At 45.5% G+C, this 25,592-nt stretch overlaps 1 protein-coding gene across 2 annotated transcripts; it reads left to right on the forward strand.

Moving 5' to 3' along the window:
* Nucleotides 1-25,524, forward strand: LOC309516867 (leukotriene B4 receptor 2-like). 2 transcript variants are annotated; one of them, XR_014213051.1, is made up of 3 exons: nucleotides 16,017-16,308; nucleotides 22,627-25,111; nucleotides 25,152-25,524. XR_014213051.1 is itself a non-coding variant. In XM_082195816.1 (2 exons), coding segments are annotated over exons 1-2 (1,146 nt in total). In that variant the 5' UTR covers nucleotides 1-496; the 3' UTR covers nucleotides 4,164-4,722. The 2 variants fall into 2 exon arrangements, 1 of the variants encoding a protein (XP_082051942.1); XM_082195816.1 differs by lacking the exons at nucleotides 16,017-16,308; nucleotides 22,627-25,111; nucleotides 25,152-25,524 and adding exons at nucleotides 1-498; nucleotides 3,020-4,722.
* Nucleotides 25,525-25,592: the final 68 nt, after the last annotated feature.

The following is a 25,592-nucleotide window of genomic DNA, read 5'->3' on the forward strand; positions in this document are numbered from 1 at the left end:
TCGAGAGGCTTTGTGGGTTCCATTATCTGTGCTCCGCAGCCAGCTTCGTGCCATCTAACTGCTTCCTTTTTAAGCAACGTCCAGGCGGATTTCTTTGAATGAAAGGATGAGACAAGGAGAAAAGGATGGCAGAGGGGCCAGAAGGCAAGGGGGAGAGAGTAAGGGAAGAAACACCACGGAGAAAACCAGGGTCCTCCTGGCACAAATGTTTTTGGGTGTGGTCTTCCTCAGTGCCAGCAAGTCCCAACTTGGAGATCTAGCGAAGAAGGGGGGGGTTGTGTGCAGAAGGCAAGTCCTTCTGCCACTCCCTCCTCTTCCATTACTCAACCTCATTCCAGCTTCCAGTCTGGACGTGCAAAGCGGCAATAGGAGCAGCAGCTCAGAAGCTCTGGGAGAAGGAGATAATTCGCAGCCCAGGGAAAGGATGTGAAGGGAAGACAGAGGCAGACAGAGCAAGAGAAGCTTCGCTGGGCTCCAGTCAGAGACCAACTCACCCATGTAAGTCATTGCACTGCAGGTTCAGTCAGGGCGAAGAACCATAAGCAGATCCAGAAGAAGACCACATTGCGATAGTTCAGGTTGGAAGTTTGAGGAAGATAAAGTGGGTAGGAAGTAGCCCAGATCTGGGATAGACCGAAATCAAGGTTGGCGGTTTGGAAGTATGTGTGGCAATGTGTGAGAAGGATGCCAGGAAAAAAAACACACCCGCAACTCTTTATCCCTGAGTTACACAAGACAAAATATTGTTTTGCGTATTTTGCATGATGGTTGTTGTCAAAATAAAGGAACAGAAACATTGCACCGCTCTGGAAAATTCCAGTGGAAAATTCCAGGCATTATCAGGAAAAGGGACTGAAAGTTAAGCTGCCCAGGGTGATAATGCCCTCATACAAATCCATGGGGAAGCCGCACTTGGAAACCTGTCTATAGTTGTGGCCGACTGATGAGAAAATGGATATCATAAAACTGGAAAAGGGACAGAAAAGGACTATTCAAATGATTAGGGAATGTGGTGGTAGAGCATCTTGCCTTTGAGGGAAGACTGAAAGCCACTAAGGGAGGGAAAACATGAGGGAGGTTTTTTAAAAATATTTTGCACCCTCTGGGGAATGTGGTTAGAGAGAGGCATGCTCATGCTTTCTCTCTCTCTCTCTCTCTCTCTCTCTCTCTCTCTCTCTCTCTCTGCAGTAGAAATTGGGGAGCTTGGGAATCAATTGACATTGATTGGCAGGAGATTCAGGAAAGGCAGGAGAAAGCATTTTCAAATGATGACTTTTGAGTGGAAGTTGCTGCCACAGAATGGAGTGACACTGGGCTGCATCCTCAGGGGGCTTTGAAATGGGGATGGTGCAAATTCATGGAGGATGGGTCTGTCCATTGGTATTATCAGCCTTGATGGTTAAATGGAGCTTCCATGTTCGGTGGCAGCTGAATAACAGTTCCTGGGATCCAACCATGAGGGAGGGCTGTTGTCTTCCTGCCCTGATTGATGGCTTCCATAAGACATCTGCCATGGCAGTGTTGGGAGAGGGAAGATGCTGGACTCTGTGGTCCTTTGACCTGATCATTCTTATGTTCTTGCATAGGGTGTGACCAAGAAACGGGAGCAAGGACAGGGGTGCAGGTGAAAGGGGTGGACCATGTTGCCTAGAGGGTGGGAGCTGTTGTGTGGTATAATACCATAAACAGAATAAAATGCAAGGCTAGGACACAGCTGAAAGGAAGAAGGCAGAACCAAGGGAGGGATAGGAGCATAAGGGAGCTGTGGGTGTTTGGGTACCCACAATAATATAATTGTGGAGGCCAGGCACCCACAAAGTCAATGAAAAAAATCGGCCGGGAGAGAAGCAGTTCAGCTCCATCCTCCGCAGCCCAGTCAGCTCAGGCACAGAGACCCGTGGATAGGGGGGAGGGAGGAGAATACAATTGGCCTTCTCTAACACACACACACACACACACACACACACACACACACACACACACACCAAATCATTATCCCTGATTCTGAAGCTTCACTGGCAGTTGCTTAGATCATCTTCCTCCCTTCCTTCTGTTGCCCCAGCTTTGCCGAAATCCAATTTGCAATCTCCTCAGGACAGGAACATTTTCCTCTAGTTGTCACTCTTCCCTATTGATGGAGTAGTAAAAACATCACCATCATCACTTCATGGGTAAAGGTAAAGGGACCCCTGACCATTAGGTCCAGTCATGGCCGACTCTGGGGTTGCGGCACTCATCTCGCTTTATTGGCCGAGGGAGCTGGCGGTCATGTGGCCAGCATGACTAAGCCGCTTCTGGCAAACCAGAGCAGTGCACGGAAACGCCGTTTACCTTCCCGCCGGAGTGGTACCTATTTATCTACTAGCACTTTGATGTGATTTTGAACTGCTAGGTTGGCAGGAGCAGGGACCGAGCAACAGGAGCTCACCGCATCACAGGGATTTGAACCGCCGACCTTCTGATCGGCAAGTCCTAGGCTCTGTGGTTTAACCCATAGCGCCACCCGCCTCCCCTCATCACTTCATAAAGGTAAAGGTAAAGGTACCCCTGCCCGAACGGGCCAGTCTTGCCAGACTCTGGGGTTTGTGCGCCCATCTCACATCTATTGGCCGGGGGCCAGCGCTGTCCGGAGACACTTCCGGGTCACGTGGCCAGCGTGACAACGCTGCTCTGGCGATTAATATTATTAATATTATTGATATTATAATTGTCGTCGTCATGCCCTTCTTCCTAAAGGAACCCGGGACTCTGCACTGCAAGCCATACAAATACACTCAATAATCAAAACATTTTGAAAGTTACAGTGCGTACATAAAAGAGAGAGGCCCCTGCCCCAGTGAGCTTACAGTATCAATTTCAGGGAGTGTGATAGACCACAGCAGGAAAGAGAGATGCAGATAAAGCACGAGATGGCTGTGAGCAAAATAGACTGCAATTTGTGGCAGCCAAGGTGGACAGGGGTTAAGGCGCAATTCAGTTCCTCCTGGCTCAAGCTTTTCTTCTTCTTCCTTCCTGACAGGGAGTCCCCAGCCCCTCTTTCCAGTGGTGCCACCAACAACTGCACCCACACCTCTGGAAACAGCACCCTCCTGTCTTCCCCGACCTCCAGTGTGACTGGCATTGTCTTCCTGCTCCTGGCTGCCCTTATCGGGCTGCCTGGAAACCTCTTTGTCATTTGGAGTATCCTCTGGAAGATGAAGCCGAGTCACCGCTCAGTCACCTGCCTCCTAGTCGTTAATTTGGCAGTGGCCGATGGGGTCGTGCTTCTCCTCACTCCTTTCTTCATCATCTTCCTCATCTTCAAGAACTGGCTATTCAGCCTGGCAGTTTGCAAAGGGGTCTACTACCTGTGCTGCATCAACATGTTTGCCAGCATATTCATCATCACCCTCATGAGCGTGGACCGGTGTCTCGCAGTCAACCAGCCCTACTTCTCCCAAGCCATTCGCAAGAAGCACTTGGTGGTCAAGATCCTGTCTGGGATTTGGGTGGCGGCCATTTTGTTATCCATCCCGGCCCTCCTTTTCCGACAAGTAGTCAAGGATCCCTCAGGGAGGTACATCTGTGAGCCCTGCCACCCCAGGCCGAGCCTGACCATCTTCCACTTCACCTTGGAAACCGTGGTGGCCTTTGTGATACCCTTCACCATCATCGTCGGCTGCTATTCTGCCGTTTTGATCCGCCTCAGGGGAGTGAAGCGGAGACAGGGGGCTCGGACCGAGAAGCTCATTGTCGCCATTGTCATCTGCTTTGCTGTCCTCTGGGTGCCCTACCACATCGTCAACGTGCTCCAGGTAGCTTCTAACTTGTCGTCAGGGTGGACGGCGGAACGACTGGGGCAGGCTTGGAAGAGTGGCAGAGCGGGTGCCACAGCCTTGGCGTTCCTCAGCAGCAGCATCAACCCTGTGCTCTATGTCTTCGTGGCTGGGAACCTCATCAAGACCTCCGGGGCCAACTTCATCGCCCAATTCTTTGAGGGGGCATCCGATGGGCTCGGCAGAAGATCCCAGTCCCACAAAAACCTGGCCAAAGACTTGGTGGTGGTGGCAGGAGCTGCCATGGGCATGGACCAGCAGCCCCTGGAGAGTTGTGACGGGCTGGACAAGGACGGAGGGCCGGGGCTTGGTGGCACAAGAGAGCAACTCGGATACAGACACTCCTAGACTGAATCATGCCAGGTTTCAACACAACATGTAATTTATGCTTTATGAGTCAGTCCTGCCAGCTCAGTATTGTTTACACCAGGTATCTTCAACCTTTTCAGACTCAGGACCAACTTATAATGCAAACATGCATTGGGGGACCCGTTTCTTTACCTTTTGCATAGATTTGCGTGGTGGGAGTGCTCCTGGTGTGATCCATCTTGGATCGAGCCACAACCCACTAATGGGGCCTGACCCACCAGTTGAAGACCAGTAGCTCAGTGACTAAGAGCAGCTCCCTGGGGTCTAAAGCAGTGTGTTTCCCCAGCCCGGATGAGAGATGCTCAGCATTCAACCTGGGACCTTCTTTACACAAAGCATGTCCTCTACTGCTGAGCCATCTCCATCTCCATCTGCTAGGCCTGGCTGTCTTAGCTACTCTTTTTGGGGAAACTTGGCTTCTGGGAAACTCATTGAGACCATGTCCACACTACAAAGCTGCTAAACTACTTCCACAGCTATTGTTCCTTCAACCCAAATCAGGTTTAATCTGATACTCAGTGCACTAAGCTTAGTCATATATATATATATATATATATGCTTTCGTAGATTTTCACGGGTATAGGAATGCAGGTTTTGGTGTCTTCGGGTGTCTTCGCACAGACACCCCGACTCTTACACGGGAAGACACCCGAAGACACCAAAACCTGCATATATATATATATATATATATATATATATATATATAACCTGAAGCGTATGTAATCCAAGGTTTTTGCCTTCAGGGCCAGATGTGAAACTTATACAGTGGTACCTCAGGTTACATACGCTTCAGGTTACATACGCTTCAGGTTACAGACTCTGCTAACCCAGAAATAGTGCTTCAGGTTAAGAACTTTGCTTCAGGGTGAGAACAGAAATTGTGCTCTGGCGGCACGGCAGCAGCAGGAGGCCCCATTAGCTAAAGTGGTGCTTCAGGTTAAGAACAGTTTCAGGTTAAGAACGGACATCCGGAACGAATTAAGTACTTAACCTGAGGTACCACTGTAAAACAAAGGGTGACTCTGGGCATATACAAAGTGTCTCCCTCCTCAATAAATAATTTACACCTGAGGGATTAGAGACAGGGAAGAGCTACACCTCTCAATTCTTAAATTAAGTACAACTTCTATTCTGGAAATGTTGGAGGGCAATAGTATAGAAGTGGGGGAAACGTCGGTGAAGAACTGCTGGTAGATTTGCTGTAGATCAACAAGGTTTTCTGAGTTCCATTTGTTTCACAATAGCAACAGCCTTTCTTATTCCAAATTATTATTATCATTCTGTTATTACAAGAGTTAATATACCACTTAGCACTGTGGCCTTTGCTCTCTTTTCCATTGTATTTGTGCTTTAACAGTAAATTGGTACATCCATTTCACAATATTCTTCATTATCCTTCTACATTATTCCACTTCCCCACACACCCTTCCATGGGTTCCTTTTTATTCTTAGTTGTGCTACATATCTTTCTACACCTTCTAACTGATTTAGCTGCTGTTCCTATATCCAGTCCTACTGGAAGTTTTCCTACTCCTCTCTTATGGTACGTTCATCCTGGTTTCTTATATTTGCAGTCAGCCTCGCTTACTCCACGTGTTCTATTAACTTATTCTGCCAATCCTCTTTTGTTGGACTGTTTTTGTCCTTCCACATTTGTGCATAGGCTATTCTGGTCACGGGACGCAGGTGGCGCTGTGGGTTAAACCACAGAGCCTAGGACTTGCCAATCAGAAGGTCGGCAGTTCGAATCCCTGTGACGGGGTGAGCTCCAGTTGCTCGGTCCATGCTCCTGCCCACCTAGCAGTTCAAAAGCACGTCAAAGTGCATGTAGATAAATAGGTACCGCTCTGGCGGGAAGGTAAACGGTGTTTCCGTGCACTGCTCTGGTTCGCCAGAAGCGGCTGTACGCTGGCTCCCTCGGCCAATAAAGCGAGATGAGCGCCGCAACCCCAGAGTCGGCCACGACTGGACCTATGGTCAGGGGGCCCTTTCCCTTTACCTTATTCTGGCCGCAGCAGTTGCTTAAAGAAAAAGATTCAATACATTCTTAGAGGTATCTCACCCTCTATTATACCCAAAAGGAACATCTGGGGGGGGGTCATCCTTAACATCCTTTTTATTTCCCTCAATGTTCTTTAGATTTCTTACACCCCCACTGCATGAGCACTGTGGCTTTTACAACAAGGTTAGGAAATATACAAGGTCGATCAGAATTAACCATAAAATCAGCATAGCCTCCTCAAAATGCCTGCTAAAATAGTCTTCACTAAATGCTTCACTAAGAGAAGGGGCCTGTCAGTCAGGAGGAAGTTCTGCAGAAATGGATACACAATGCTGAATGCAGAGCCATGGGGGAGAGGGGTTGCTAACAACAGCTCCCTCCAAGATCTCTGTGATCAGGGAGGCATGTAAAGTATCAGATGGTTCTTGAGGTACCGTAGACACAAATTGCTAAAGGCCTTGTAAATTACTCCAAGAACCGTGAACTTGGCCCACTAGCATATGGTCAACCAGTGCAAACTTTTAAGTCTAGCCTTGAAATTTCGCACCAGCTGGACCTTCCAGACCAGTTTTAAGTAAAATGGGAACATGGGAAGCTGACTTATACTGAGTTAGATCATGGGGAACCTCAGGAAACACAGAAAGCGGCCTTGGACTTTGGTCCATCTCACTCAGTATTGTCTACACTGACTGGCAACAGCTCCTCAGGATTTCAGACCAGAAGTCTCTTCCCAGTCCTACCAAGAGAAGCTGGGGGTCCTGGACTTTCTGCAAGCAAAGGATATACTCCACCATTTAGCTACAGCCCTTCCCCAAATTTGGCTGATGAAATCAGGCTTGAATAGGCTGCTGAAATGAGGAAAGTTTTGGGGCAGGTGGGGAACCAACCAGTGGCGTAGCGTGGGTTGTCAGCACCCGGGGCAAGGCAAGTAATTTGTGCCCCCTAACCCATGGATTTGCGCCCCCTAACCCTAACCCCCAGATGTTGCGCCCGGTGTGGCCGGCCCCCCTGCACCCCCCACGCTACGCCACTGGAACCAACAACAGGTTTTGCGCAGAAAAGAAATGTGAGCTCAGTTCTGGTACTGAAAACAAATTCCTCAGCTCAGATGAGCCCAGATGTTCCTTAATTCTAAAGCCATCTCTCTTTCTAAGCCCCTTTCTAAGCTTTCTTTGCTCCTTGGGGCTGGGGTCACAAAGATGACAAAGGAGACCCCACATTTTTGAAGTTTGCTATGGTGTGAAGGAGATCAGTGTTTTCTAATCAGCGACTCAACTAAGGTTGCTATATTTTACCAAGTCGTTGTTGTTGAGGGGGTTTTTGTGTGTGTGTGTTTAGGAAACCAAAGGTGGTTGGATGAACTGATATTTTTTATATTTCAATGTAAATTATGTTGTTTCCTGTACAGTTTCTCTCCCTCTGCCTCTCTTGTATGTTAAATTGGCATGTTATCCATCTTGATGTGGAATATTTCTAACCTTACAGCAAGGTTTGTTTTTGTTTTTTAATAAGCTAAAATGGGCTAGGGTGTGCCCACAAGGAAAGAGATCTGTAGATCCACTGTGACAAAACCTGCATAGCGTTCCTTCACTATCTGCCTGCAGCACAAGCGCCCATTTTTAGAAGTTAAGAGCGGTGAATTCATTCTTGTTTTCTGAAGGCAGCAGGATCCAGTAGGGGCTTCTACACACAAACACATCTCTATTTCCAAAGTTCATGCTGTGAGCATCATTGCTTTTGCATCCGAATGGGCACAGCCAAGATGCAGCTATTGCCAACAAGCAGGGGGCAATCCAAGGTTTTCAGAAGGGCTAGAAGGGAAACTCCAAGTGGGGAAACTCCAAAATCAGTCCAATGAGGACTAAGCATGCTCAGTGGCCATGGAATGCCAGCTCATTGCTAGAGGACAGGAAGAAATTAGAATTTGGATGTGAACAGCAGCACTCCGTGCCACACATTTTGTCGCAGGTCTCATTTTTGAAACAGTTATTCTGCATGTGAATCCTCCTTTCCATATGCTGAAGAGGAGTAAAAATCCAAAGTACATCAATAGTCCATCCTTATTTGTGTCGGATTGTTTGCAATAATAAATGAAAGATTTCTTGTGAATTGCTGAGATGTGCCCATTTGTTGTTGTTTTAAATGAAACGTCAGTGAAAATTTCAGGTATTGTAAGCAGAGTGAGAGAGAGAAAAAAATACGGATGATATTAGAATTGGGGTCAGCCCTACTGTTAGGCAGAGTGAGGCAGATGCTTTCAGGTACTGTTGACAGTGTAAGACTCGGCTGTCAGTCTGATCAACTTCTGTACAGTGGTACCTTGGTACTTGAACGGCTTAGCTGCTGAACAAATCGGCTCCCGAACGCCGCAAATCTGGAAGTAATTGCTCTGGTTTGCGAACGTTTTTCAGAAGCCAAATATTCGACTTGGCTTCTGCAAGAGTGCAGGAAGCTCCTGCAGCCAATTGAAAGCCACACCTTGGTTTTTGAACAGTTTCAGGAGTCGAACGGACTCCCAGAATGGATTAAGTTCAAGAACCAAGGTACCTCTGTACATGGAAGGGAGGGTTGTCACCTTGCAGTGTGCCTCAGGCAGCAAAATGTCTTGGACAGCTTTAACTGAAATAAGTGGAGGCTGCTTTGTTAGACTGAATGGGGTACTGCTACACCATTCTCAATCTGCCCTTAACCAGTCCTCACTGTCTGCCTTCCTATTTACATCCAGCTCAGCCCAGTGGGTGACACTGGCTGTCAGCCTCTTCCTCCTGAGTCTCAGCGTTGATCCCCAAGTAGAACTCAGCAGGTAGGAGAATGGATATAAAACTAGTAGGAGTTGGCTCTGCTTGCCATTGACTCTGGTGCCACCTACTGTTTGCCTCAATTTCTTCAGACCTTCCAGTTGCAACTGGCACAGATCACAATTTATTGGGCTCAAGAGTTTGAACAGACGTACTTCAGTTGCAAAGGGATTATTCATAAGAGAGGAATAGACTCATTTATGGAAGGTATGCCCATCAACGTTACCCATTTTTTCCTGTCAAGATTCATATCCCATCAACACACACACACACACACACACATGCATATAGAGGAGCTTAAAGCTATAGTTAAAATGAAAAGGTAAAGGGACCACTGACTATTAGGTCCAGCCGTGACCGACTCTGGGGTTGCAGCGCTCATCTCGCGTTACTGGCTGAGGGAGCCGGCATACAGCTTCCGGGTCATGTGGCCAGCATGACAAAGCCACTTCTGGTGAACCAGAGCAGCGCACGGAAACGCCATTTACCTTCCCACCGAAGCGGTACCTATTTATCTATTTGCACTTTGACGTGCTTTCGAACTGCTAGGTTGGCAGGGGCAGGACCCGAGCAATGGGAGCTCACCCTGCCGCAGGGATTTGAACCGCTGATCTTCTGATTGGCAAGTCCTAGGCCCTGTGTTTTAACTCACAGCGCCACCCGCGTCCCTAGAGCATGCAATTAAATAGCCATATAGCAAACCTCCAGGGACAGAGGCAGTATATCTGTAAATATCAGCTATTGAGGACAAAGGATGGTGGTTCCATTCATGCTCTGGCTTCCCTTAGGTGACTTGCTGGCTTATGTAGGAAACAGGACTTTGGCATGTTCTAGCAAAGCTTAAGCAACTGCCTTACATTGAGCTGAGGGTCTGCCTGATCTGATGCTGTCTCTATCTACAGAACTCCTTCAGCTTCCATGCTACCCGTTCTCCCCATTGCAGGTCCCCTTGAGACTGATGGGGGATCTGTTCCCTTGGCTACTTTAAAAGCATGTGGTTGGGTGGGAGGAATGTATGATTTGGCAAAACTGGATTGAGTCAGCTACTTGGGGTTTGTTGGTTTCACCTAGGGCCCTTACATTTCAACCCTAATCCAAATCTGAGTGATGAAATACAAGCAATACATCCGTGCTACAACTAGGGCTGGGCAAAGATGTTGATTTCAGTTTCTCTAAGTTTTGCAGCCTGAAGCTCAGTTCTCCACATTGCAGCATCAATTTAAATTTATTCATTTTTAATTCACCAAACTTTCAGCGCAAATTGCTGACAATGCACACATGTTTATGTGCAGTTTTGCCCAATACGTGTGTGCACATTTCCACAAAGCAGCTTTCCCAAAGATAATGCGATTTTATGTCATTTTCATTAATCTGTGCATTTCTGGGCAACAGTGCCCCAATATATGCACATTTGTACATTAAATGTACATTAAATGTGGGACGCGGGTGGCGCTGTGGGTTAAACCACAGAGCCTAGGACTTGCTGATCAGAAGTTCGGCAGTTCGAATCCCCGTCACAGGGTGAGCTCCCATTGCTTGGTCCCTGCTCCTGCCAACCTAGCAATTTGAAAGCACGTCAAAGTGCAAGTAGATAAATAGGTACCACTCCAGCGGGAAGGTAAATGGCATTTCCGTGTGCTGCTCTGGTTCGCCAGAAGTGGCTTAGTCATGCTGGTCACATGACCCGGAAGCTATACACCAGCTCCCTCGGCCAATAAAGCGAGATGAGCGCCGCAACCCCAGAGTCGGCCACGACTGGACCTAATGGTCAGGGGTCCCTTTATCTTTACCTTTACATTAAATGTAGCTGGAGAACTTCACTGCAAAATTCAGGGAAAAAAGAGCAAATTTTGAAGACTGGCTTGCGATCTGCTTCTTGCTTTGGAACATATGAATTAAGTAAGTTTGTTTTCTCATGTGAACTGAATAGGATTTCTCCCCCATCCCTAGCAGGGATGAGGCACAGCCAAATATTTGCATTCTTTTTAGCAATGCGCCTGTAAGGAGCCTCACCTCACTGGGCTGAGCACTTGCAGAGTCTCTCAAATGTGAGCTGGTGAACTGGTGCTTGGAGAAGAGGCTTGGAGGAAATCAGTGAGAGTTTGCAAGAAGGAGTGTTGTCCCATGTGTGCATGGTGGGTACATGCACAAAGGCTGCATATGGCTATATTCTAACTCCACTGGTGAAGGCAGCTTGGCGTTTAATACCAGCTGCTGGGAATCCCAAGTGGGAAGGGCGCTGTGGCACTCACGTCCTGCTTGCAGGCTCTTTGCAAGCATCTGGATGACTGCGGAGTGAGGAGTGCCAGTGTGAGAACAGGGTCAGTGTGCCTTTATTGGACGTTATACCGGAGTGGATGAATCATAGAACTGTAGAGTTGGAAGGGATCACGGGAGTCATCTTGTCCAATCCTGTACAATGCAGGAATCTTTTGCCCAGCATGGGAATGAATGAATGAATGAATGAATGAATGAATGAATGAATGAATGAATCTTTATTTGCATCAGCCATCGGCCATAGCAATAAAACAACAATACGATATACAAAGAATAGAAAGAAAAAGTCAATTATATAAAATACATTTTAGGGTTTTGAATCAATAGTCAAATGTGGATCTTATTCTGATTGCCCCAGCTAAAAACCTTGCAGCCTTTGCTGTCACCTGCTCATCTTGATCTGCCAAGAGAAAGGACACTGTGGCAGTGGTTGGGCGACCCGGAATGGACAATAAAAGAGGGGCGATAATCTCATTCCTCAAGTCAAGTGCAAGCCAGAAGGGCATGTGCCACCGATTCAGTACTGCCATCTCCACAGGGACATAAACGTTTCTCGTGTGGAATATGTTGGAATCACCCCTCAAGTACAGCCGGTCCAACACGGGACTTGAACCCATGACCCTAAGATTAGGACTTGCACCCTCTACCAACTGAGCTATCCATGAATAATGTTTATATATAGTGGACAGACGAAGAATTGAAAGTTATTACATTTTCTGTTTTGCATTTTAGAATATTCATTTAAACAACCTTAAAATACCAATGACTTCCCTTCTTCTCTTTCCATGGCTCATTTTACATAACATAAATCCCTGCATATTTTATATAAACTAAACCATTCAGTATTCCATTATTACAGCCATCAAAACTTCGAATCAAAAATTATTTAAGCTTCTTAACTCCCTCCCCACACATTCTCTCTTTCTCTCTTTCTTTCTCTTTCTCTCTTTTAATTCCTTTTTCTTTATCTCTTTTTCTCTCTCCTTTCACTCCTCTCTCTTCTCTTTCTCGTTTATGCCTCTGGATTCATGTTTTAGTTTGAAACCCCCCCCAAAAAAAGAATATTTGTATCTTTGTATTTCTCTTTGTAAACTCAAATCAAATTTGTGTGTTTTTTTTTTAAAAAAATAAATAAATAAGAGAGTTAGTGTGGTATAGTGGTTAGAGTATTGGACTTGGACCTGAAAAATGGGTTCAAAGCCCCACTCAGCCACAGAGGTCACTGGGTGACCTTGGGCCAGTCACTGCCTCTCAGCCTAAGCTACCCCAAAGGGTTGTCTAGGGGATTAAATGTGGAAAGGGAGAAACATGTGTACCACGTTGAGCTCCTTTAAGATAAGGTGAGATATAAATGCAATAAAACAGACAATAGACTGAATGAGCTCTTCTTACATTCTTCAGGGCAGTCTTGTGGGCCTTCTCTTCTATTAGTGTGTCCTAGTGCTCTCAGCATCACCAAGATTTTGGTCTAGTGCCCACCATGAATTCTCACAAGACCTCCAATATAATGCCACTGTGGTACTATGGGGGATTATAATGGCATCTAGACTCCTCCATCGAGCACTAATCAGAGCACTACAAAAAGTTTCAGTCGAGGTCCATCTTAAGAGTTAGGGGTGAAGCTTCCCCAAAAATGGACCCCCAGGAGCTGCCCTAAGGTACCAGGTGCTGACTCTAGCCCTGATCCAGACTAAAATTGCCTAATTACACCAGCATCTTTAAGCTAAAGATGAAAATGTCAGCAGATCCCATCATTGATTTCTGGCTCTCAGATTCTGGGGTCACTTGAAAGCAGGAGAATTCTCCACAGGCAATAAACCTGCTTGGATCACAACAAAATTCGATTTCTTGCCAAGAGTTCTTGCCAAGGGAACAGGAAATGAGTCAGCCGTGAGTCAGGTATTTGTTGGCAGAGACCCGACACAACACCAGGGGGTGCTGTAGTAGAAGCGTCTGGAGGGACAACGGGTTGCGTTGCTGCAAGCAGCAAAGGGATTTCAAGGTTGGGTCATTCTAGGGACAATGTTTCCTAATCTTTATTGCCTAAAGGCTTGTGTGACAAAAAGAGGAATTAGATTCACACCGTTGAAACAATCTGGGTGGCCTAAATATATACATATATTGCCTCACAGGCAGGAATTTGCAAAGGGAACCGTTTCCACATCCGGGGCATGGAAAGAGACTGACAAAATCACACACACAGGTGTAACCGTGTCCCGTAACACTGCTAGAACCTGTAGAGACTGCGGTGGAATGAGAAAGAGCAGTTGGTGTGAGGCACAGACTTCATATTATTTTAGCTATATGTTGGCTGCACCACCAACATCAAACTGCCCTCAGCCGGCCCTCACCTGCCTGCTTTCTTACTTACACCCAGTCCAGGGACTGGTTGTCAACTTCCTCTTCCTTAATCCCACTGTTGTCATGATAGAAGCCCATAGGGAGGAGGATGTGGGCAGAACTGGAATTACTTGGCCGTGCCTGTCATGGACTCTGGCCCAACCTACTGGGGGCTTCGGGGCCTTCCACCCTACCAGACTCAAGAGGTGCCAGGCTCCGCTGCTTAGCTTTGTAGCTCTGCCTTTAACTGGAAGATTTAGAATCCCCCCCCCATACAAAGGTTGTCAGTGTGCCCCCACTGCCGCCAACATCTGGCTCTACCAAGGGACTTCATATTAGAAGTTTCTGCTTGGAGAGGAGTGCATCTTTCTTTCTTTCTTTCTTTCTTTCTTTTTAATTTGTCCTGCACAATGGAGGCAAAAGTATTGGACAAGGGGTGCTTTTTCCTCTGGAGGGAGAATAACAGCTGGGTTGGGGTGCATCTGACTGGAATGGTAAGGGTAAAGCCACACACCCCATTTTGATCAATATTAGACCCCAAGTAGCTATTTTTCAAAACTAAATAAATAAAAAACAAGACATCACATCTAGTTTGCACTTCAGTGTAATCTGGAATATAATACAAACTTAAAGGTGTTGGTGGCAAGGGAAAAACTATGCCAAAATCCAGGTGAGAGAACCCCAGCAGAGATTTAAAATCACAAAACATGCAGCACAGCAAAGTATGGAAATATAGGCCGTTAGATCTTTAAAATATGCCCATCTAAGTTCCTGCCAAAACTCCCCTCTTCCCCTAGCAGAGAAAAAGACCACATGTTTGGGAAGTTTAAAAAAAATGGTTTACTTACAAATTCTTCAAAGGTCAGTTTCATGTGCTTTTCCATACAGCATTCACAAAACACAGGCAGAGAGACTTTACACCTAATAGCCCCCGTTCTTCAATTGCTAATACCACGGTGAAGCAAATGTGCTCTGTTATCTTCATTAGAAATGGGGATATTACTGCTACCTCCTTTGCCAACCTAGTGCCCTTGAGATGCTTTGAACTACAACTCCCATCAACCCCACCTGGTAAGAAGGGGAGGATCAGTCTAGGTAATTGGAGCCCCTGCCGAGAGGCCTGGTTGCTTTAAAAGGCCCTACCCTCAAGAATGTGTTAGATTTGGAAACTCCCAGACTCTTTGCACCAGCTGCTGTGCTTAAGAAACCTATTGTTTTGACACTTCTGCAATTTAGCATGCCTTATATTGACTGCTGTTTATTTCCTGCACTTGCCTAGCATGTTTTGCACAACGGCTCTCTAACTGTGCCCTTTTTAATCAAACTGCTCTGGAAACATTTTATCTTATCTGACTCAGGTATGTTAGCAACTGATAAGGAACATTGTCAACCAATAACATCTAAATGCCTAATGCTGTGTCTGTTTTGTCGCAAATTTTTAGCACATTCTAGCATAAGTGACGTTGGAAAGCGCTATTTTATTTAGAGCACTGTATTCTGTTCTACAGTTCATTGATGCTATCCAGATTTGCAGGGCTGACCCAAAACTATTCTTTGCTGCCCTAGGCATAGCAATGCCAGAGAAATCTGATAAAACAGAAACATGAGCAGAAACTGCCAAGGTTTTCTTATTCATCCCAAGTCCAGAACAGAAACCAACCTACTGAACACAATCAGCACTTGCTGCTGTTGTTTTCAGTCTGCAAATGATGCATAATTGATTACTCCCAAAGTTTGCATCGTGTTTGCGTTGTAATGAATTGGGCAGAATAATGTAATGACAAAGTAACTGACACAAATAATTATGTAGGTGAAGTATTTTTTCCACAGCAGATAGTGAGACAAACAATATGAGATCCAGCGTTGAGGGCCTTCTGGAGGTTCCCTCCCTGCGAGAAGTGAGGTTACAGGGAACCAGGCAGAGGGCCTTCTCGGTAGTGACACCCTCCTTGTGGAACGCCCTCCCATTAGATGTCAAGGAAATAAACAACTATCTGACTTTTAGAAGACATCTGAAGGCAGCTCTGTTTAGGGAAGTTTTTAATGTTTGAAGTTTTATCGTGCTTTTAATATTCTGTTGGGAGCTGCCCAGAGTGGCTGGGGGAACCCAGCCAGATGGGTGGGGTATAAATAATAAATATAATTTAATAATAATAATAATAATAATAATAATAATAATAATAATAATAATAATCATCTTCAAGGGCAGCCTCATGCAGATCACACTGCAGTCATCTAACCTGGAGGCTACCAGAATGTGGATCATTGTGCCCAGAAATAGCCCCAGCTGAAGTTGCTGAAATGGACACTATATAACTGAGGCTGCCTGATCCTCTAGTCACAAAGCTGGATCTAAGATTGCGAGCCCGTTCTTTTGCAGGAGGAATGAAATGGCACCCCAAAGAGGTGGAAGACGGTGGCTCTACCTCCATCCCTCTCGCTTCTTCACCTTTCCAGCCCGGTGGCTAACCCCATCGCCAGAAGCGCTTCCTCCCATCACTTACTCAACTCTTGTGAAACTTGTCAGCTCACTTCCTCTTGGGGGTCCGTGGAAGTCATTAAGAAAGCAAGCGAGGCAACAAACAAACAGACCCACATTCACCACCTCCGCAAGTGGTGATATGCAAATATAGAAACGAGACGAGCCTCGGGGCACAGACAGCTGGAGAAGTCGGTGGCAGACAGAGAGATTTCAAAGTCCGAAAGGGTAAGAGGGGCTGGCGGGTTCTTTGGAGAAGGACTGTAGGTCAATGGCAGAGAAGCTGCTTTGCGTGCACAAAGTCCCATGTTCAATCCATTGGAATTTCTAGGTAGGGATAGGAGAGACTCCCTTGTCCCAAAAACCCTGGAAAGAGGCTGCAAGTCCGTGGAGAGCCGACTGAGCTAGATTGTCTGATTTAGTATAAGGCAGTGTTTCCTTTGGTGTCCCTGTAATGGGACAACAATCAGAGTGAAAAGCAGGAGGCATCCTTAACAGGGCATAACTTAAGCCAGGCAGAATCGCTGCAGTGGGAATTTACAGGGACCTTTCTCAATGGCAGGTGCGGTTCTGGAAGATGTGAAGCCATGACAAAAAATGAAGGGTTCCTTTGACCATGTCTGGCATGCATGTTATTATTGGTTGGTTGGTTGGTTGGTTGGTTGGTTGGTTGGTTGGTTGGTTGATTAGACTGTTTATTCCACCTTTTCTCCAAGTGCACAAAGGGTGTGTGCAAGATAGTCTCCCATCCTTATCTCCACCACAACCCTGTGTGGTTGGACAGCCTGCTGAGACAAAGACCCATGGCTATGTAGGGATCTGAAACACTTTACCACCACAACTCACTAGAATAGTTCTCCTTAGTCCTTTTTCAGCTCCCCCCCCCTTACATTGCTTAAATAAAGTAGTGGTTTGGGTAAGGGGTTGTGGGGACGAGCATGCTAGATCCCCCCCCCCGGTAGTTTTCATCACCTGGAAAATTAAAGAACCATAATTTTGACAAATTCATCTGCTGCTCAGTTAGTTGGACCAGAATATATCTGACCAAAATATTTTAAATTTAATTGCTGTGGGTTTTTTCACTATTTTCAGTGGCTTAATCTGTGGTTTAATGAATTGGCTAAGTATCTGAAGCTGTACCTGTTTCTAATCTGTACTGTGGCTTCAGTCCTATATACCCTAACCCCAGCAAACACTGGGTTGCATCCATACATTTAAAGCACATGATTTCACACACACACACCTTGAATCCTGGGAACTGTAGTTTGTTAAGGGTGCTGGGAATTGTAGCTCTGTGTGAAGCCAAAACTACAGTTCCCAGGAGTCCATGTGTTTTACATGGATGGTGTGGATGTGACCACTGACACATGCCTCTGAGATGGGGTGGTGGGGAAATTCATTTGTTTCCATTTAAAACCAAACTTACATAATTTTCATTTTCCGAAACAATATGCAGACTGAAACACAATCATCCTCCAAAATTCACACCTCTTCAGATTTAGCAAGGTCATTATCCAGCTACATAATGTGTGCGTCGGTGAATGTGCTTGGATAAAATGTGCCTATATTCATGAACCCCACACATATTGGGGGAAATTGCTTTGCAAAAATGTGAATATTAAGCAAGATTGAAAAATTCAGACAAGAATGCTGAAAATTTTTCAGGAGGACTTCGTTTGGGCAGGATAAAAATATATATTGTAAAATGACAAGGAAATGTGGAGAAGTGACCTTAAGACTGAAAAAAATATATGAGAAACTGGAAGAAACAAAAATTTACATATTCACTCATCACCCCTCTAAGCCGTTAAGAGGTTTTGCCTAATATTCAACTGATATCTATCCTCCTGAAACTTTAAGCACATGTCAATCCAGCTCCAGCCTCTTGCACTAGCAGAGAACAACCTCTCCTTTGCACAGGTGGAAAGATCTGTCAGATTCTCTTTTCTCAGTTTCTCAGGGTTCCCCGCCCCAACCCCCCTCAATTTTGCTATTTCTTTTTACTAAGTCCTCGTGAAAATTCTCCAGCATTTTAGTGTGAATTTTTCTCTAATAAACATATTTGTATGCAGTTTTGACTAATGCACTCATGTCTGCAAGCAAATTCTCCTGATGCACTTTTGTATCTTGTTTTCATTAATATATTCATTCTTCTCTATACTTCCCCCCAACGTACTGTATGCATTATTGTGAATGTTCTTTAGTTGGAGAACAACATTTTGTGTAAGTGAGAATTCTGAAGCTTGGCTGTGTTTTGCTTCTCATGTTATTTCAGAAAGTGTCAATGTGATAAATTCAGATTTAAAGGTGAACCAAATTGGATTTCCCTTTCATCCCTAGACCCTCAGGGATCTGGAGTACCGTCCTCTCCCCTCTTAGTCTTCCCTCCTCCAGGCTAAATAAGCTCAGTTCTGTCACCCTTAACTCAGAGAACTTTGTTTCCATACCACTGACAATCTTTATTGCCCTCCTTTGAAGCTATTTCAATTTGTCTACCTCTTCCTTAATTCGCCAGAACTAGACACAGCAGCTCTCTGTCTTCACCCATTTTTCTTGTTGTCTTCCTCTCAGGCCAGTCCTTGGAGAGTATTTGGCATGCTACTAAAGTCACATCCCTGTACTCCTAAATGGGTGAAATCTCATGCTCCCATCCCTAGACTGTATTTGTTTGTTTGTGTTTGTGTTTTTATTATATTTCCCCTCCACCCTAAGGTCCCAGAGAGGGCTAACAACAATTAATACAACTTATAGTCACAAAAATAGGGTGGGTCCTGAAATATACACATCTCAGCTGTCAAAAGCCAGGGTAAAAAGGAAGTCTACTAACTCTCAACCCTCCACTTTTAATTGAAGTGGCTGCTTTTAATTCAGAAGCTACTTTTCTTTTCTTTTTAATAATATAATAATTTAATACTAATTTATTATTCATACCCTGCCCATCTGGCTGGGTTTCCCCAGCCACTCTAGGCAGCTCCCAACAGAACACAATAAAACAGCAAACATTAAAAGCTTCCCTAAACAGGGCTGCCTTCAAATGTCTTCTAAACGTCAGATCATTGTTCATTCTCTGGACATCTGATGGGAGGGTGTTCCACAGGGCAGGCACCACTACCAAGAAGGCCCTTTGCCTGTAGTAGTAGTAGTAGTAGTAGTAGTAGTAGTAGTAGTAGTAGTAATTACATGGAACTGACCATCAATATCATTCATAGTCTGACCTCACCTCACTTAAAGTCCAACATATTCATGTGCATTTTCACATGAAGGAATACACATCAGAAGTACTCCCGTGTGTTAAATAGGAGATGGCAAAGGCCATCTGTGTATGCTTAGTGCACTCTCGTCACAGGGGGGGGGCAAGGCTTAGCCTTTCTAAAAGCAGGTTCTAAGTGACAATAACCTGATTCAGTTTCAGCTTTGACAGGTATCATTTGGGGGTGAGGGAGGATGCCCTGAATTTTTGGTTCTTGCATGGAGAAACCACAAAGCCCACACATTCTGGAGAAAGAAGAACGGATGTGATAAGAACCACATGACGTGGCATACCGTAACCCCAGGGAATTTACTTGCCATGAATACTACAATTTTCCTGCCAGCAAACAGCTAGAGAGCAGTCTTGACTCATAGAGCATTGGGACAGACAGACCTTAGAAACAGCATTCAACCCGCTTTTGAGTTCTGCTACAGGTGTTTGGTGTACACTACCCTTCTCCTGGGCGGGCAACCTCAGGCATTGGGCCCAAATACTCTCCTCTAGGCCACACATCCTTCCCAGACACACACCACACCAATCTTGCTTCAAACCCTCATTGAGCACTTTGATCTGGCTGGAATGTGGCCTTGGGCTCTGATAATGCCTTGTGTTTGTCTGAATGTGTTTGTCTCATGCTATGTCTCATGGAGCCCTTATCCAGGGATGCAGGTGGCACTGTGGTCTAAACCACTGACCCTCTTGGGCTTCAGAAGCTCAGCAGATCGAATCCCCACAAACGGGGTGAGTTCCCGTTGTTCTGTTCCAGCTTCTGCCAACCTAGCCCTTCGAAAGTATGCCAGTGCTAGTAGATAAATAGGTACTGCTGAGGCAGGGAGGTAAACGGTGTTTATGTGCGCTCTGGTTTCTGTCATGGTGTCCCGTTGTGCCAGAAGCAGTTTAGTCATGCTGGCCACATGACCTGGAAAGCTTTCTGTAGACAAACGCCTGCTCCCTTGGCCTGAAAGCGAGATGAGCGCCTCAACCCCATAGTCACCTTTGACTGAAATTAACTGTCCAGGAGTCCTTTACCTTATCAAGGTAAACCCAACATATTTGTTGGAACATTGGTACTATGAGCAAACAAACCATTATGGTGCAAATCAAATATGATACAAATGTGATACATAGTTATACAATCTATGTCTATTGTATTTATCTGTCTGTACACACAGAGAGAGAGACACCTACTGAGGTTCTAGCACTGATCAGAATGGGTGTTTGCACTTAATCTTTTATCCATGGGTTATCTATACCCAACAAGATCCCCCCGCAGCTGCTTTTAACTTCCGAGTGGAAAAGGCACCACTGATGCAACGTTTTTGCTCCATTGTTGCAGGGCAAACACAGAAAGGGAAATGGGAAACGATGGAGCTCCTCTCCAAGAAGAGTCTTGGTAGAGGGGCATGCATAAACACACCCCTATGCACTCCTGTGCATACACACACACACACACTTCCCCCTTTCTCCCATCGCAAAACAGTTGCCTCACCATTTATGTAAGAACTGCAAGGAAGTTGCTTCATGGGCTTTAAAGAAACTAGAAGTCTTTGTTCTTTTAGTCGAAGGGAGCATCGGACGTCACTGTCGATTCAGGTGGCACATCCTCTATGAAAGTCCATTGCTGCAGGATGGGGGCAGCAATCACGAAATATTTTGCTCCGCTAGATTTGAAGCCTGCCCCCTTGAAGCAAAGCTCAATGGCTTAAGAGTTTTGTGCTCCAAGTATAGCAGAAAGAGCAGATCAACGGGAAATTCTATTACTTATTTATTTCTATGCATTGCATTTCTGTCCCACCTTTTCTTCAAGGAGCTCAAGGTAATATCCATGGTTCTTCCCTCCCCACCATTTAATACTCAAAGTGACCTTGCGAATTAGGTTAGGCCGAGGGGTGGTGACCAACCTGAGGTCACACCCAGTGAGCTTCATGCCTGAGGAACAGCTCCAGGCCACCCATTAGGCAAGGTGAAGCAACCGCCTCAGGTGGCAGCAGATCCCAGTGTAGATCTTTGTTCCCTGCTTGATCCTATTGTACAACTTCATTCACACCTTCATCCCTGGCAGGGAGGGAATTTGCATTTTGTGGTCCGCCTTAGGTGCCAAAATATATTCGGCTGTCCCTGCTGAGCAGGGATTTGAACACCTCATCTCCCAGGTCCTAATCCGACGTTCTAGCGACACCCCACTGGACAGCATCAAGCCTCCATCCCACAAGTCCCTGGCCTCCTGGGCTTGGCTGGCTGGCAGCAGGTGAAGTAAAAGTGCCCCCTTGGGTACTCTGATTAGCCTGCTAACACCCAGGGAATAAGGAGACAACTCTCCCTTCCCTGTGAACTCTGTATGAACTTGTGATGGAGAAGTCAGTATCAAAGAGTGAAATAGCTTAAGGAGAGGCAGCAAGCAACAGCAGCATCTGCAAGAGAGCTAGTGCAATGCCCCCCTGACCATCCCATGATAAAAGAAATAATAATAATAATAATAATAATAATAATAATAATAATAATAATAATAATAATAATTAATAATAATAATTTATACCCAGCCACTCTGGGTGGCTTCCAACAGAATTTTAAAATACAATAGTCTGTTAAACATTAAAAGCTTCCCTAAACAGGGCTACAAAACCTCAAGGAAGCTCCTGTTTAAATATCCTAGCTCTGAAGTATGGAGAGCTCCTGGTCAGTGTGCACACCACCAGGTTGGGTGAACCCAGTGGTCTGGCTCTATCGAGGGGGATAACTTCTCAGGTTCCAGCCCAAACGCCACCAGTTCGGCCCATCAGCAAGCTGAAAGTTCATATTAAAAGCAATGCTCTGCAAATAGAGAGCAACAACCAAATCAGATAGGGCTTCAGGCAAGCCTTTTAGCTTATCAGCAATTAGCACCTGGTGTCAAGAGCAAGTTCGGGAGCAGTGGGGGGAATCAGGCATGGGTGTGGTCATGCTCTGCAACCCTGTAGAAATGTTTTATGCCTCGAGTGTTGTTTTGCTCAGTCTTTTTGGAGAGCAAACCAAACTGAGCCACTATCGCTACAGCAAGAAAGACTCGAACCTTTCCACTCATTGTGCATCCTTAACCGGCTTTGGGAACCAAGGAAAACAGACTTTTGTCTGGTAACACTAGCATGTGCATGGTTACATTTAACAGCCGCTTTGTGCGAAAGGGAAAATAGTCTCAAAGCTGCTAGATGAGAAAAATGCTAATCAAGCTCTGGTCCAAGTTTGACTCGAGAATAAAATGTGTGCCCGCAGTCATAAAATTCTGCTGATGTTTCTCTCCCTTCTTCTTCCCTACACAGTTCCTCCACTGCTGTCTGCCACCCAAGAGGACCATGAGCACTTCCAACATCACCCAGAATGCAACATCAGCGCTATCGCCCTTGCCAGGCGCGGCAGTTGGCCTAACTGTGCTCTCTCTCGCCTTCATTCTGGGCTTCCCTGGCAATGCTTTTGTGGTTTGGAGCGCAGGCTGTGTTGTCCGCAAGCGTACGGTCACATGCCTCCTCATCCTTCACCTGGCCATAGCTGACTTGGCAGTGCTGCTCACGGCGCCCGTATTCCTGCGGTTTCTAAGCGCTGGGAACTGGGAATTCGGCGAGGCGGTCTGCAAAGCCTGCCATTACATCTGTGGGGTCAGCATGTACGGCAGCGTGTTTCTCATCGCCCTCATGAGCTTGGACCGCTGCTTAGCTATCTCCAAGCCCTTCATCTCACAGAAGATACGCACCAAACGTACCACATGGCTTCTGGTTTTGGCAATTTGGTTGGCTGCTGTTTTCTTGGCCATCCCTGTACTTTTCTACAGAAAGGTGATTTTTTGGGGAAATAGGTATATTTGTTTAATCCTTCATCCCACAACCAATCATTTGGTCTTCCACAATCTCTTCGAAACCATCACTGGGTTTGTGGTGCCTTTTGTTGCCGTGCTCTACAGCTACGGAAACATCGGCCTACGGCTGAAGGAGACCCGTTTCCGTCGGAAACGCCGTACAAACCACCTCATTGGACTTATCGTGCTGGCCTTTACTATTTTCTGGCTCCCTTATCACATAGTGAACCTTCTGGATGTGGCTGCTGTGTGGAGCGGCTCTGAAAATGTCAAGAAAGCTGCTAAGATGGCTAGGCCGACCTTGGTGGCTCTCGCCTTCTTCAGCAGTAGCGTCAACCCCATCCTTTACGCCTTCAGCGGCAGCTCTTTCATTCGATCAGCCGGCTTCGGATTCATGGCCAAACTCTTTGAAGGAACTGCCTCAGAAGTGTCCAGCTACAGGCGTGGTACCAGCCGGGACCATCAGTACCAGGCAGACGCCAAGTTGGCCACCTTAAATAATGTGAGTCCCGAGTCTATGACCATGTCTACTAACCCAGTGGAGAATGGATCATCTCGAGAACATGAAGATACTTTTAAACCTCTCAAGTCGCCTTGAAAGCCTACTGTTTAGTGGAGTGGCGTGGATTCTGTACATGCACAAATGGATTGTCTGACCCATCGTGGTTTCATATTGCGTGCTAGAAATGGCCTCTCTTTCCATCCCTCCCCCAGTTACCCTTTATATGAGATACGCAGGTCCCACACATCTGTAATCTGCTGTGTGGCATGAAGATTTCATTTGGAGGCACACAGCTGTCGTATTGAGATTTCCTTCAAAGCGCTCGCTCTCAGGCCTAGCAACCAGCTTCCTTGAAATATTGCGTGCCCAGCACCTCAAAACTGTGACGCCCTAACTGAAAATGCATTACAGAAACTACATAGGACTTTTTGATTATTCAGTACAAACATTTAGGCACCATGAATGGAAACAGTTTGGTTAAAAAGCAAGGTCTACAGGTAGCCAAAGAGAGGGCATTGAACATATGGAGTGTCTCACATACCACATTAGCCCACCTAAGCATCTAGGGGTTGTAGCTGTACTCTAAGTTAGAGTAGACCGACTGAAACGAAGGTGCCTTAATTAGCCATGCTCATTTATTTCAATGAGTCTACTCTGAATATGACTCAAATTGGTCACAAACCCGAATTGCTGTATTGCACTTCCTCTCTCTTTGCACATGCTGAAACCTGGCCTCCAATCTTTTAAAAGTTGTTCTTACCTCACAAAATATGCTTCAGTTTTTCTATCTCATCCTCAGGGTGCTTTAGAATTTATGATTTCAGTGGGTATATGGAGGGTCAAGCTTACCTTAACAGTGAAAGGTGAAAAGATGTATTTGTGGGTAGTATTAACTAAGCTTTACTAAGAGCAGACCCATTAAAATTAATGGACCTAAATTAGTCGTATTTGTTAATTCCAGTGAGTCTACGCTGAATAAAAGTTAGGTTTGTTTGATTTACTTCAATAAAAGCTTTTCTTAAATCATCATCATCAATTCAATAGGCATAACAGAAGTACAAAAAATTCAGTGCAGTACATCTGATGGAGACTTAACATTATTTCAAACTTGCCATATTTCCAAAAGTGAAAATTTGGACAGAAAAGTTGTTTCCCCGTACATTTCAGCTGCTTTGCGAAAATTTCACCCATTTTTGAAAGACAAATCCCAGCTATGTCTGGGAAATATCGGGTGTATAGCAGCCCCAGAAAATACTCAAGACCATTAGGAAAACCAGTTTTCCCATTGTACCACAGAGAGGGAGTCCTATGTGACTGTATTTATTGTATATAAGGCAAAATCGGGGGACTGGGAGGGAGTTTGCACTGCCCTGACTGTCTCACTTCCTCCCCGTTTTCCTTCCTCATAAGCAACAGTGATGCACCTGCCCAGAATTATGCATAGTTCCACCTGGTGAGCCACTTCTGCTTTGTGCATTTAGAGGAAAGCCTAGCTGAGGGCATCACAAGGCTTTTAGGAACTGCTGGCATCTGGGGAGGTTATAGATTGCAGATCACCAGAGAGTGGATTTCTAGAATGAAAGCAGGGACACTCACAAGCAGCCCTCAATCCCTTTGAAGTAAGAATGGATGGAACCATTAATTTCGAGTCTGTTTTCAGTTTTACATGTGCTAATTCATAAATCCTTTCTATGCTGCATCTGCATCAATCGGCATTAAAAAAAGCAACCAGTCTGTATGGAAATCTGTATTTGAATACACACTTAAATATGATTATATCAAAAAAATACATATTTAAATACATATTTTATCTCAGTGTACACACTGTTGAACACATTTTATAATAAAATATGTATTTTAAAACAAGCTTCGATGGGCTTTTTGCTATCTGTGTCGCAAAATTTGGAGAGGTGCAAATTCTGACAAATAAGTAT

The sequence above is a fragment of the Podarcis vaucheri genome (assembly GCF_965113315.1).
Source record: "Podarcis vaucheri genome assembly, chromosome: 13".
NCBI classification, from domain to species: Eukaryota; Metazoa; Chordata; class Lepidosauria; order Squamata; family Lacertidae; genus Podarcis; species Podarcis vaucheri.